This window comes from Maniola jurtina, chromosome 22 (genome assembly GCF_905333055.1).
Source record: "Maniola jurtina chromosome 22, ilManJurt1.1, whole genome shotgun sequence".
Lineage (NCBI taxonomy): Eukaryota > Metazoa > Arthropoda > Insecta > Lepidoptera > Nymphalidae > Maniola > Maniola jurtina.
Window position 1 is genome coordinate 10,124,166 of NC_060050.1, and position 14,469 is coordinate 10,138,634.

The 14,469-nt window shown below is 37.4% G+C and overlaps 1 protein-coding gene across 8 annotated transcripts in view; it reads left to right on the plus strand.

Annotated features, from left to right (window-relative positions):
• The window catches only part of LOC123876958 (dystrophin, isoforms A/C/F/G/H-like), a 674,182-nt gene that overhangs the window by 639,952 nt on the left and 19,761 nt on the right, over nt 1-14,469 (plus strand). For all 8 annotated transcript variants that reach the window (XM_045923406.1, XM_045923412.1, XM_045923405.1 and 5 more), the window contains 3 exons: nt 12,393-12,652; nt 13,148-13,306; nt 13,672-13,808. In XM_045923406.1, coding sequence (XP_045779362.1) covers nt 12,393-12,652; nt 13,148-13,306; nt 13,672-13,808 — 556 coding nt within the window. The remainder of the gene's footprint in view (nt 1-12,392; nt 12,653-13,147; nt 13,307-13,671; nt 13,809-14,469) is intronic.

Genomic DNA, 14,469 nt, shown 5'->3' on the forward strand with positions numbered 1-14,469 from the left:
CTCCGCGCGGCTGAGGTTCCCGCATCGTAGTCGCTTTGTCACGCAGGTTTGGATGATGCATTAGGCGCACCTTCTTTTTATTTTATCAGCTTGAACTCAGCTTATTTACTTTGACAAAATACGTTTAAAATTCATCATCATCAGGATCAACCCATCGCCGGCTCACTACTGAGCACAAGTCTCCTCTCAGAATGAGAAACTACCACACTGGCCAAGCACGTATTGGCACACCTCACGGACCTTTGAGGGAGCATTATGGCCAACTCTCAAGCATGCAGGTTTCCTGACGGTGTTTTCCTTCACCACTTCATTGTCTGTCTGTGTGTCATCTTTCAAGAGAATCAAAACTTATAAATTGGGTACTTCCCGTTTACGTAGAATCATGAAAGGTAGGTAGCAATATCTTACAGCCCAAGCACTCTACTCCTGTGGCCCAAGTAAAGAGAAAAATCCGACAACTGAATTGTCATTACATAAAAAAAAACTTGTACGGAACTCTTCATGTGTGAGGCAGACTCGCACTTGACCGGTTTTTGAAAGTTATGTCAAATAAAAATTTGACATGCAATAACAAACAAAATGAAATGCAAGCCACTTTATTCCTTATTTCATCGGGTGAAAGTCGATTTCAATTTAATCGTAGGTATATCTTGAAAAGCGAACTATTATACGACTAGGTACGTAAAATGGGTATATTTTTAAAGCAACGACATGTTAGAAACAGATATTTCGTTTTGGTCGTGTTAAACTATGTGAGTCATTCAGATAATTCTTGATTTAGTGATGTTCGGTCAAAAATATTTCATGGAACGTATAATTAACATAACATTGATGTTACTTTTGAAGAGATATTAGCTGCCTTATTGGATTTATATTATTATAGAAATTGGGTTTTAGAATGGCACAAATAAACGGTAATTTATGAATAAATTTTAAAAAGCGTGAAATAAAAATTAAATTAAAAATTTAAAAAACCCCCGACACATAAACCTCTAAAAAGTAAAAAAATAATAGGTAAATATGTATGGGCCCTTTAAGAATAGTATAAATAGTAAAGTTTTTATCCAAGCGTTCGTTGCGTCGGGGGACCGCTAAAGACTATTCTTTCTACAACAGATGACTTTCATAGTTTATCATAGGTAGCGGTCCCCTGGCGCAACGAGCGCTTGGATAAAAACTTTACTATTTATACTATTCTTAAAGGGCCCATACATATTTACCTATTATTTTTTTACTTTTTAGAGGTTTATGTGTCGGGGGTTTTTTAAATTTTTAATTTAATTTTTATATTTCAAAAAAAGGTACCTTCCATCTGCGTTCCGTTGTGGATAATAACCACAAGTAATAACTAAGAAAGATTTCGTGACAATCCCGAAAAATTCAACCACATGGCGGTCCTAATCTCATACCAGAGGCGGAAATTACTTTTGCTGACCAAAATAAGCTACCCGCGTTATCTGGCATAACGACTCATATATTTTTTGTTCGCTTATCTCTATGCGACACGATGTCTTAAGGGACTCATGTCTTATGTCCGTTCTGAGGGGGATCCTGATGTTTTGCTTTATCTCGTTACACTTTCGTGGTTGTGGGTAGCGTTACAATATAATCTTGGTATAATAAGTGGCTATTACTGTCAGTATAAACACAGTTTGGTAACTTTATTTTTACCCGACTGCGGCAAAGCCAAAAGGAAGGGTTATGATTTTAGCAGTCTATGTATGTATGTATGTATGTATGTTTGTATCCAGGTTCTGTGTGTTCCACCGTAGTGCCTAAACTACTGGGCTGATTTTGATGAATGAGGTGTCAATTGATTCGTTGTAAAGATCCAGGTAACATAGGCCATATATTATACGAAAAAAATTACCTAACGTATGTTACGTCAAAAAAAGTGAAGGTGTCCAAAAAGTGAGCTCATGTATATAAATGTACAATAACATTAAAATATACCAAGCGACAGAAAAACAATTTTACTCTAATATTTCAGCGTTTATTATGACGATCGCAGTCGGGTTTTAGTTTTCAATTTTATCTTGTTAAACCGTGGCTTCATTCTTTTGCTTGAGTGGACTACTTTGAAGGTCCGATTTTGGTATTTTCGTTTCATCTGTGCATCTAAGAGTCGGAAATTTGATTTAATGTATGCATAAGGGTCTGGAAACCCGCCGCATTATTATCCCAAGAAAACTCTAACCAATGAAAAGTACGATACAGAGAGAGAAGCTGTGCTTTTATGCCTCTATGATTTGCCCGCCACTGATAAATGGCTGTTAGTTTATACCACAACATAGTAAACTAGAGTGAGGGAAGGGATGTTTGATCCTGAATCGACGATATGTCAAATATTAGGCTATGGGTGACGTGAAATCAAAGAAAAATAGGCGATTCATAGCCTACCTAGCGTCAAATGTAGGAACATTTGACGCCTGCAAGTGACATCGAAGCATCGACGTTTTGTGTGACCACAGTTCGGTTTTACGTCATATTTGTCAACTTCTACAATCATACAGTGATTATGAATAAAAATAATTGACTTTGACTTTGACTAGCCACAACTGAAACCGTACAAGATAACAGCAACGAGAAACCTATCATTTGAATGCAACGAAGTACCTATCAGGACTCTGATCGCAAAATTTCTCTTATTTTCCTGACTATAAATGCTTAGTTAAATCCTATTTTAAGTACAATCTTGACACTCGTGACCAGTGTTCTGTGTGGTCTGTCTATCTGCGTTCGTGCATCTAACTGCGAAACCAAAAATAGAGACTAATGAAACCTTTGAGAGAGATATTTAAACTCTGACTAGGAAGTTGGATTGAATTGTTTAAACTTAACTTTCATCTATTTCTATCATAGCCGTGAATAGTCTAATATAATAAGGCGGGGGGGGGGGATTAAGTGATCTATTCAGGGGGTCCTGTCTTCATCACGAGTAGGCACTGACAACTTCTAACTCACAACCTCTAACTTTTGGGAGTTATGTTTAGTAAAATGTCACAAAAACTTATTTCTGAGTTATGTACGTTTTAAGCAATTACTTACTAAGTATCACGTGATTTGATGGTGAATTTATGGTAATTTATTTTTTATTTTTATTATTCACTATAGGTAAGCGCTTGACCACAATCACACCTGATGGAAAGTGATGATGTGGTCTAAGATGGGACGCGTTTACCTAGAAGGTACCTATTCACTCTTGTTTTAAAGATACCCGGATTGTAATTGATAGGAAACACTGATCGCGGAAGAGTATTCCAAACCTTAGCCATGCGTATGAGGAATGAAGACGCAAAACGTTACGTGCATGTAGATGGAATGTCGACGACATAAGGATGGAAACTCGCCCGATGTCTTGCGATTCGGTGGTAAAATGGTTAAGATTCTACTTTACTGATTTTCAAAAATTCCACTCGAGCGGGCAGGTGATGCAGTATTTAAGGTTGTTTAAGAATAAAGGCTAACGGTCCTTTTGCAAACGACTGTAACCACTATCTTGGCTTTAATGAAAATGGTTAGAACAAACAATGATGACAAATATGACGCTGGTGCGGGCTTTCAAAACTCGAATAAAAGTACACTGTATAAAAATTAAATTAAAAATTTAAAAAACCCCCGACACATAAACCTCTAAAAAGTAAAAAAATAATAGGTAAATATGTATGGGCCCTTTAAGAATAGTATAAATAGTAAAGTTTTTATCCAAGCGCTCGTTGCGCCAGGGGACCGCTACCTATGATAAACTATGAAAGTCATCTGTTGTAGAAAGAATAGTCTTTAGCGGTCCCCCGACGCAACGAACGCTTGGATAAAAACTTTACTATTTATACTATTCTTAAAGGGCCCATACATATTTACCTATTATTTTTTTACTTTTTAGAGGTTTATGTGTCGGGGGTTTTTTAAATTTTTAATTTAATTTTTATTTCACGCTTTTTAAAATTTATTCATAAATTACCGTTTATTTGTGCCATTCTAAAACCCAATTTCTATAATAATATAAATCCAATAAGGCAGCTAATATCTCTTCAAAAGTAACATCAATGTTATGTTAATTATACGTTCCATGAAATATTTTTGACCGAACATCACTAAATCAAGAATTATCTGAATGACTCACATAGTTTAACACGACCAAAACGAAATATCTGTTTCTAACATGTCGTTGCTTTAAAAATATACCCATTTTACGTACCTAGTCGTATAATAGTTCGCTTTTCAAGATATACCTACGATTAAATTGAAATCGACTTTCACCCGATGAAATAAGGAATAAAGTGGCTTGCATTTCATTTTGTTTGTTATTGCATGTCAAATTTTTATTTGACATAACTTTCAAAAACCGGTCAAGTGCGAGTCTGCCTCACACATGAAGAGTTCCGTACAAGTTTTTTTTTATGTAATGACAATTCAGTTGTCGGATTTTTCTCTTTACTTGGGCCACAGGAGTAGAGTGCTTGGGCTGTAAGATATTGCTACCTACCTTTCATGATTCTACGTAAACGGGAAGTACCCAATTTATAAGTTTTGATTCTCTTGAAAGATGACACACAGACAGACAATGAAGTGGTGAAGGAAAACACCGTCAGGAAACCTGCATGCTTGAGAGTTGGCCATAATGCTCCCTCAAAGGTCCGTGAGGTGTGCCAATACGTGCTTGGCCAGTGTGGTAGTTTCTCATTCTGAGAGGAGACTTGTGCTCAGTAGTGAGCCGGCGATGGGTTGATCCTGATGATGATGAATTTTAAACGTATTTTGTCAAAGTAAATAAGCTGAGTTCAAGCTGATAAAATAAAAAGAAGGTGCGCCTAATGCATCATCCAAACCTGCGTGACAAAGCGACTACGATGCGGGAACCTCAGCCGCGCGGAGGGTCATCGCCTCCTACGATATTTAATGGTGCCATGCACACCTACGCGACTACAACAGTCGAGGCTACAAAATATTTTTTTTTTCTACATATACCTACTGAACCCTAAAAATAGTTTGACTATGGTTTGGGTTTGGGTTGATTGTTCGTGGCCTTTGGTTGACTGTTGGATATTATAATTGAATTGATGTTTTCTCGTTTAACTGTGATTATAATATTTTATAAATTAGAAACTCCGCGCCTACGATCCAAAGTATCGGAGTTTTCCAAAACATTATTTTCAAATAAATAATTATGTATCTAGGTAACGTCCATCTTGACAACTTGACATTTGCCAATTGACATAATATTATGAACCTCTGTTACAATAGTGAAAGATCCCAGGGCCACCAGCCGTCACGTATTTTCTGACGAACGAAATGTGGACGATTGAGTAGTACTATATACTAAGAACGCATGCCTACAGACCTGCTAGCTTGCTTAGACGGCCAATTTTCAGGTATCAGGTAATCAAGGTACATAAAAACATTACTTACCTCACGTAAATTCTCCAATTTGTTTAATTTTTAGCAGATTTTTTTAAATATTAATAATTAATTGACATAAGTAAACTATAAGAGAGTGAGAGAGAAGTCAATATATCCTAATACATGTCTTACTCAGTCTCATGCGCGTAGATAATGATGCCCTCGCGCTCAAACTTACAGAGGCATTAAAATTGAATTTAGGGGATGATTGGCCCTCTGGATCGGTCTGTCTTCTTGTAAAAGGTTTTAAAATAGTTGTCTGGTGGACATATATAAAAATGGAGCATCAGAATTTACGTGCAGTTAAGTAATTACTTATTTTGGGAGCTTTAAAGCGTCTGCAAAGCAATACGGCCGACGCGGGAAGTGTCTGGGAGTATTGGCGACATATTTTTAAGGATATTGCCTAAAATATACGTAAAAAATCAGTTTGGAGAATTCACGTGAGGTAAGTAATGGTTTTATGTACCTTGATTATTAGATACCTGAAAATTGGCCGTCTAAGCAAGCTAGCAGGTAGGCTAGGCATGCTTTCTTAGTACTTACTAACACTACTCAATCGTACATATTTCCTGTGTCAGAAAATACGTAACCTCTGGTGGTCCTGGGATAAAAGTAATAAGAAAACCAGAAAAGAGCTGATAACTTCCAAACGGCTGAACCAATTTTTTTGGATTATAGCTAAGAACACTCTCGATCAAGCCACCTTTCAAACAAAAAAAACTAAATTAAAATCGGTTCATTCGTTTAGGCGCTACGAGGCCACAGACAGATACACAGATACACAGATACACAGATACACAGATACACAGATACACAGACACACAGATACACAGATACACAGATACACACGTCAAACTTATAACACCCCTCTTTTTGGGTCGGGGGTTAAAAATCAATTAAAGTACAAAATTACAAAAGTAACTCGATTCCCAGTACCCAAGGACTGTCCTTTACGACAAATTGGTACTGAATACCTACCAATTATTCCATTACGTACAGACGGCCTTTACGTCTTAATTATAGCCTGTCCCTTCTCAGACAGATGCATTTACACCCACTTTGCACCCTTCGCCGATGCTTTCAATTAACTAATTTGTCTGCTCTCATTTTGATATAACATATTTGTGCTAAATAGCTATTTATATCTATAGAATAAACCTATCTACGAGCCTAGTCTTGCGACTTCGTCCGCGTTCTTATCCATACTATTAATATTATAAATGCGAAAGTGTGTCTGTCTGTCTGTCTGTCTTGTCTGCAACGTTTTCACGGCCCAACCACTGAACCGATTTTAATGAAATTTGGTACAGACTAGGGATACATCACGGTGAAGGACATAGGCTACTTTTTATTCCGGAAAATTGAAGAGTTTCAACGGGATTTAAAAAAATCGAAATCCACGCGGACGAAGTCGCGGGCATCCTCTAGTAGCTTATATTCGGAAATACCTAAGTAGATAGATAGATAGAAATCTTTATTGTACACAAAAACACATGTAAAGTAACACAACACATAAAGAAGAAAACAGGAAAAACAATTGTGTGCAAAGGCGGCCTTATTGCTTAGAGCAATCTCTACCAGGCAACCTTTGCTGAAAGGTTAAGCTAGTGTTGGATAGTACCAAGTCGCAAAGTAGTAGCTATTTATTAGGAAAAGAATTTTTAGAATTTTATCATTAATTCTGGAGATTACCCCCTACATACAAAGTTACAACGAACAAATCTTACATCGTTAGGATAACACTAGCTTATTCTAGTTAGTCATATTACTTGGAAAATGACGGAGTTTAATTCAAACTTTCATAGGAATTTCTGAATCCTTTTTTATTAGGTAGGCAAATGTCATAAAAGGAACTTACTTTCAAAATTCCCAAGTTTGTAACCCCAGCACTTTACGCTGTACGTTGATAAATCAGTCAGTCAGTTAGAACAAGTACTTTTATTGTATGTAAGACAAGTATTTTTATAAAAGTGTAGATTATCTTGTGCAACCAATGTGCAACCCATTTTCTTTTTTATTATTCAAACATAATGTTAACCTTTATTTATCTTTAACCGCCTGTCATACAACGGACCTTAGTAAAAGTGGTAAGAAAAATGAAAGTTATCCCATTAACGTAGGTGAGTTTGTAGATTTCACGTCTAATGAGGAGCTTGGATGCTGTTCGCTGTGCCAACTATACCTTCTCAGTGGAAGCTGATCATTATACCATAGATATGCCTTATTAACTCCAGTAATGCGCGGGACTGCAATACATGGCATCATTTTAATGATGATGATGATGATTGGTTCAAATGGCAATCGGGGAGGGAACGCCCCGCACACCCACACAGCCCCCGCGGTAACCCAATGTGGGCGAACACGGGTTACGTACAGGTGTGCGGGGCGTCCCCTCATCAGAGCTCGATCACACAGGCTGCGTAAGCGTAGACGTAGCGCGTACCATTGCGTTGTAATGTATGGAACTGTATGACACATGGCATACCGCTTGCGTGGCGTGAACGATTCACGCGCGTCACTACGCACGTGTCACGTGTACGTGCTGCATACGCAATTGGTGTGAATCGGCCTTTATACCCTGATTGTCACCTTAACCTGTCGTGGGCTATACACACCTTTGAGAATATTATGCAAAACTCTCAGGCATGCAGGTTCCATCATGCTATTTTCCTTCACCGTCAACAACCCATCGCTGACTCACTACTGAACACGAGTTTCCTCTCAGAAGAGAGGGGTTTGTCCATTAGTCCACCACGCTGACCAAGTAGCAGACTTCACACTTTCTGGAAATTCTGGAAATCTGAACATTCTGGAAAACTTTCAGGCATGTAGGTTGTCTCACGATGTTTTCTTTCATCGTTAGCAAAGTATATTAAGTTGCTTGAAACGCATTTAAGTTCAAAAAGTTATAATAAAGGTTTTTCCGGGATCAAATCTCGAACCTCGCCGTATAAGAAGAAAAGGCACATGGCATAATATTTGTAAATTGAATATTTGAAACGCTGAGTTGATTGCTGGTTCTTCTGGATAACCAGGGCACAGTGATTCAGAGACGTTTATATGCAGTTATAAAAATAATTTTAAATAGAAATCTTTCTTTTTCTCGACAAGAAATATCTAAAACGTATTCAATTCTTATACGGGAGGACGAACCTAGTTTAAATACATGAGATTCATAAATTCATTGTCTTAACAGAATCCCCGATTCGAATTCAAAGCAACGCATACGCTAAAGGGTTTGACAAATGACACAGGAACCCGAAAGCTCTGTAAAATTTCCCTAAACGCCATCATTTTATTGCTCGGGGAATTGGGACTTTCATAAAAGAAATTGTACAAAGGAAAACAGGCTTTATTATAATTTAGCTGAAGGTTTATATATCCAGGTAAGATTGGCTTCTGTTGTATAAAACACGCAATCCGTCACACGCAATCCAACCCTGAATTTTAAGAAGATAACCCAAATGTACGCTCGCTAGAAATGTAAAGTAAAGGGAAAACCGGCCAAGTGCGAGTCGGACTCAGACGCAAATGGTTCCGTACCATTGTATAAAATGTACGTTATGTAGAACACTGCAAGTTAATGACGAACTGCGCCATCTATGTGATTTACTTAGTAAATAAAGATTTACTTAGTAAATACATTTTTCACGAACAAATTTAAATTTTTTGTGATGTCACCACAAATTCATGGTTTTCGGTTTTTTTCCGTTACTTGTACTTTAAGTTCTACTTAGGTAACACAAACAAAATCGCTACACAAAACATCACATCACTTTAAACCCCCGACCCAAAAAGAGGGGTGTTATAAGTTTAACGTGTGTATCTGTGTATCTCTGTAGCTGTGTATCTGTCTGTGGCATTGTAGCTCCTAAACTAATGAACCGATTTTAATTTAGTTTTTTTGTTTGAAAGGTGGCTTGATCGAGAGTGTTTTTAGCTATAATCCAAGAAAATCGGTTCAGCCGTTTGAAAGTTATCAGCTCTTTTCTAGTTACTGTAACCTTCACTTGTCGGGGGTGTTATAAATTTTTAATTTACACTTGTATGACTGTAGAAATCAATTCCATGTAGTCCAAGACCATATTTGTACGAAAATACGTAAACATGGGTCGATTCCACCACTCTATAGCTAAGGTATGCGGGAGCGCACCCCAAGTGTGTCGATTACGGGCCTAATGGCGACGTGAGTGGCAATCGTAAAGGGAAAAGTCTGTGTTCTCCGGGACAGGGAACAATCTGGGATGTTAATGGGGCATCCAATACGCTATTTGCATGACAATGCTTGTTGTGAACGTTAAAGTTCTTAGAATTTGTCGCGACCTTTAGACGAGAGGCTCTTCATCCGTGATTCCTTCAATCATGATTGATAAAGATGCCTGATTCCTGCAACTTGGTCTGCTTGGATTTACGTTTTTCAAGGTTTCCGTTAACGCGAATATTTGTGAGTCTATGTTATTATAGAGAGAACCTACATGCAAAATTGCAAATTTCTATAGGTCTGTGTGCCAGGTGTCAAGTTCGTCGATTACAGGCCTTAAGTTCCCTTCAAACTACGGAAATATAATATAATATATAAATATTGCTCCCCCTACTTTGAAATGTCACTGTATAGTGTTTACACTTAGATGTCATATTATATTAGCGATATTTATATATTATATTATATTTCCGTAGTTTGAAGACAACTTTATGGCGTAGTCAGTCAAAGCAGGGACTGTAGCAAAACTTACAGCCTGTTGTATAATGGACTCCTTAGGTTCTCAGAATTTAACACATTGGCATGCGTGGAGATATTGGCATTAGAAATTCAATTGAAGGCGTTGTTGTAATACATGCCATGCATTTGTCGGCTTGTCAATACCTTAAGATGGCTTTTAGGCTGGTGCGCCTGCCTATTGCCACGATCACTTGTTTTTGACAGCTAACATTTACCAGCTTAAGATTTCTTTGAAATGCTCTGGAGTTTGAGCGTCGGGATAGAAACATATTAAGCATTTAGCATTCCATATCTGTTTCTTTTGTAAATAACATAATATTATTTCTAGAAGTCTTAGGCCTAGCCGGCACAGCGATTCTGTAATATGATAGCAAGCCTACGTCGTAAAACTAAGCATCCTATATTTTTTGTAATTTCTACATTTTGGCACATAAAATTAATTGTTCCACTTAGAGACGATACAATTTAAAACTTTTTAATATCTATCTCCAGCTATCATCTTAGAGACTTAGGTAATAAATAACGAAATACCAAATATTATCTCTGAGATAAGGTCAAATAACGACTTTGTTATAATATTAATAAAATACTAAAGCTGTTATTATTTTTATTTAGATATTTTACAAGTCTTACCGATTTTCCGGTGATAAACTGAACTTTTTAATTTTATTATGTCCTTCTCCGGCATTTATGGTATCTCTATTTTTTTCAATGGTTGAGCCTTGAAAATGTAACAGACACACTATCGCATTTATAATATTAGTTATGGCTATGAATATTGTATGACATTGGACAGCGTAATAAATAAGCGCGAACAACCTTGGTAACCAGAGTCGCCCTGCCAAGGCTATACCGTGTTCCCTTACAAGGCTGTTGTCGGGATCTTGGACATGATCCGACGGTTTTACTTGTTTCAAACCTTTTTTTTATTTAATGACAATTATAATTTAGTTCTAGACTCATGTCAATTAACTTGATATCTATTAACGGTCGAAATTAATAATTAAATGGATAGATATCCATAATCTGTCGTTAAGTTACTTATAAGTTAAGTTAAAGTTTAAAAGTTTAAGAGTGTCTGGCAGGAGGTTGCCACGATACTAGGTGTCTGGCAATGCATGACGTAATTTCTAATTAAAATAAATAAAGCCTTTATTTACTGAGGGTTTGCACTTAACAGTCTTTAAATTTAAATTATTAAGTAAGAATTTCAAGTTCAAATTTTTCAAGTTGCGTCAATCGGTAGTCGTTGTAACTCCCCAATGTCTTTCGACATAGGCGTCCTCCATTCCCTTAAAAAAAACTAATTAATACTCATCATGAATATTAGCCATTTTCATCGACAAAGCCTTACAAAAGCCGCGAAAGAAATATCTGTCGTACTGATTGTGCTAATACTGCTGGTAGTAAAAAGCAATAAAGTTTACAAGCTTTGGCAGCCACATCGATCTGAATTTTTATGTAAACATTGATTTTTACAGGAAGTTAGGGAATATTAGATATTTTATAACGGTATTCCTCAGTCATATCCCACGATTACCAGACGTCTTTCATAACATCTTGTTTTTTTTTTAAATTAATAGTCCAATCAGTGTCAGAAATGATAAAGGTACTCGTACATGTAAAATGTAAAGCTTGGTTAGTGTAAAAACCTATATGATTATTTTCATACGTGCCTATCTTAAAATTCTACCAGTGATGCAACAAATTATGTCGAAATTAATCGGAAGTGTTCTAGTGACTATGAGCATTCTCACATTATTTCCACACTCTCATCCTACTTATATTATAAACGCGAAAGTTTGTAAGTATTTATGGATTTGGCTGAAATGTAGAATGGAGATAGATTATACCCTGGTTTAACACATAGGCTACTTTTTATCTCGGAAAATTAAAGAGTTCCTACGGGATTTTTAAAAACCTATATCCACGCGAACGAAGCCGAGGGCATCAGCTGGTTGTACATAATTTGGTCACACTTTCTATAAAAACTGTAAGCTTAGGAATTCGTGTCGCTAGATTTGACTTCTAATCTTCGGCGTACTTTTGTGTCTTGTAGGCCAAACCACCCCTGAACTTACATACCCATACTTGGAGCAGAACCATCACAATCACATATTTTTCTTCTAAGTAAATAAAAAAATACCAAGCAAATGCGATTTTACCTTCACCTATCTATATGCTGTTATATAGGTACTGTCTAGCAATCAAGTGAAAACGTATCTAAGAAAAACTTTGTAGCTAAAAGATATGTTTTAATTCTTTCCAGCGCGTCCGGACCTTCACGACATCGCTCGACGAATTAGCATCGCGGGTGCAGACTGCAGAAGCTGCCAGAGCGTCATGGCGAGCTCCTGGAGACGCAAGAGATGCGCGAGCGCAGCTAGACGCGGTATCCCGAGCCAGGGCACAGCTACCGCCCCTGAAGAGGCTGGTGGATGAGCTCAGAGGCCAAGCGCAAGCGATGGCAAGGGATAACGTCCAGTTACCTGAACATTTGGTTGCGAGACTTGAGGATTTGAACACAAGGTAAGATCTAAGGAAACACTCCATATTATATGGGAATCAGTATACATAAGTCCACTTACAGCTGTGAAAGAGGCTGATGGTTGCATTTGCTTGATGGTTATTGCTAATGGTTTAGACGCAAAGTGCTGGCGGGAAATGACAAATAAAACCTGAGCATTATTGGTTGCATTGGTAAATGAGATTAAGGATTTGAATACAACATTAACCGAAGAAATTATGGCTTGATCCTGTAACAATAAGACAACCATTTTTTTCATTAAACTCTTCGATATTAATCTTTGTATCTATATCTTCAGTGGTACAATGGTTGTTGCCTCAAATACCTATTTGTGTGCAGAAATTGCGATTTCCCATTGATTCTATCATGTAAACAATTTGATAGAATCAATGGGAAATCGCAATTTTTTGGCTGATGACATAGATTGTCTAGATGGTTAAATAGTAACCCTGAAACTTAACTGTTTCACTAGGAATTTCAAAGTGTTCTTCTTCCAGGATATCAGCTTTAACTTCTGGTGGTGAAGAGCGGGCAAGACAGCTTGCTGGAGTGGCTAGGGACGGTGGAGCGGGTGCTGCCCAAGGTTTCCTCGCTGGATCTGTGCGTACCCCCTGGGAGAGAGCTGTCACGCCAGCTAACGTACCGTATTATATTAAGTGAGTACTGAATAATATTGCAAAATCGAAGTAAAGCCTTGCAAGTAATTGGGTTATAAAAAGTACATCTTTGCTGAGTCTTGTTAACAATAGTTGCCCAGCAAAATTTGCCAAAGCTCTCGAAAACGATTGAACTGAATCTTGCTAACTACCTAGCGAATAGCAATGATTTAAATAACTAAAGTCTTGAATTTCCTAAAAAAAAGAGTCCATTCAAAAATGTCAGGCACATACCCAGGGGAGATGCAGGTTCAAATTCCTTGAAGTGTATGTAAAACAATATCATAAAAGTTATGAATAGACAAAATGTTATTAGTTTCACTCTATTGTAACTCTAAACATAACTTTTTTCCATTCTTTTTCAGCCATGAATTGGAAACGACGCACTGGGACCATCCAAAGATGATTGAACTGATGAACTCACTAGCTGACCTGAACGAAGTTCGGTTCTCGGCGTACAGAACTGCCCTCAAACTTAGAACTGTCCAGAAGGCACTTTGCAGTAAGTTACTTACTTATTTCCATCATGAATAAGTTTCTCAAAGTCTCCATGACTATTTCTGGTGCAATGGGCAGTGGTTGACATATAGGCTAGAGAAATGAAAGTCTACCTCGATTTTCCAAATTGGCTCTCTGGTCTTTTCGATGATTCCACGTGGTTCTAAACGATTACGACGTAAATCGATAAATCTTTAGCCATTGAGCTAATGCTTTATATATAGTTCTACGGTCGTATCGTACCATGTCGTTTAGACAGTGACGATAATGGTCTTTAGAACTGACAGGGTTAGGCATAGACTTATCCTGGATTGCTCTAGTGTTCCAATATGGTTACAACGAAATGTCTACATATCCTTAAGGACCACTTTAGTGATTTATAATTTAATGCCTAGTTACCTTGAAAATCCTCTTGAGTAAGCGTAATCGGATTTTAACTGAGTCGTCCTATCCTACTAATGTTATAAACGCGAAAGTTTGTATGTATGGATGTCTGTTACTCTTTCACGCAAAAACTACTGGACGGATTTGGCTGAAATTTGGAATGGAGATAGATTATACTTACCCTGGGTTAAAACTTAGGTAACTTTTTATCCCAGAAAATCAATGAGTTCCCACGGGATTTTTAAAAAACTATATCCACGGGAACGAAATCGCGGGCATCA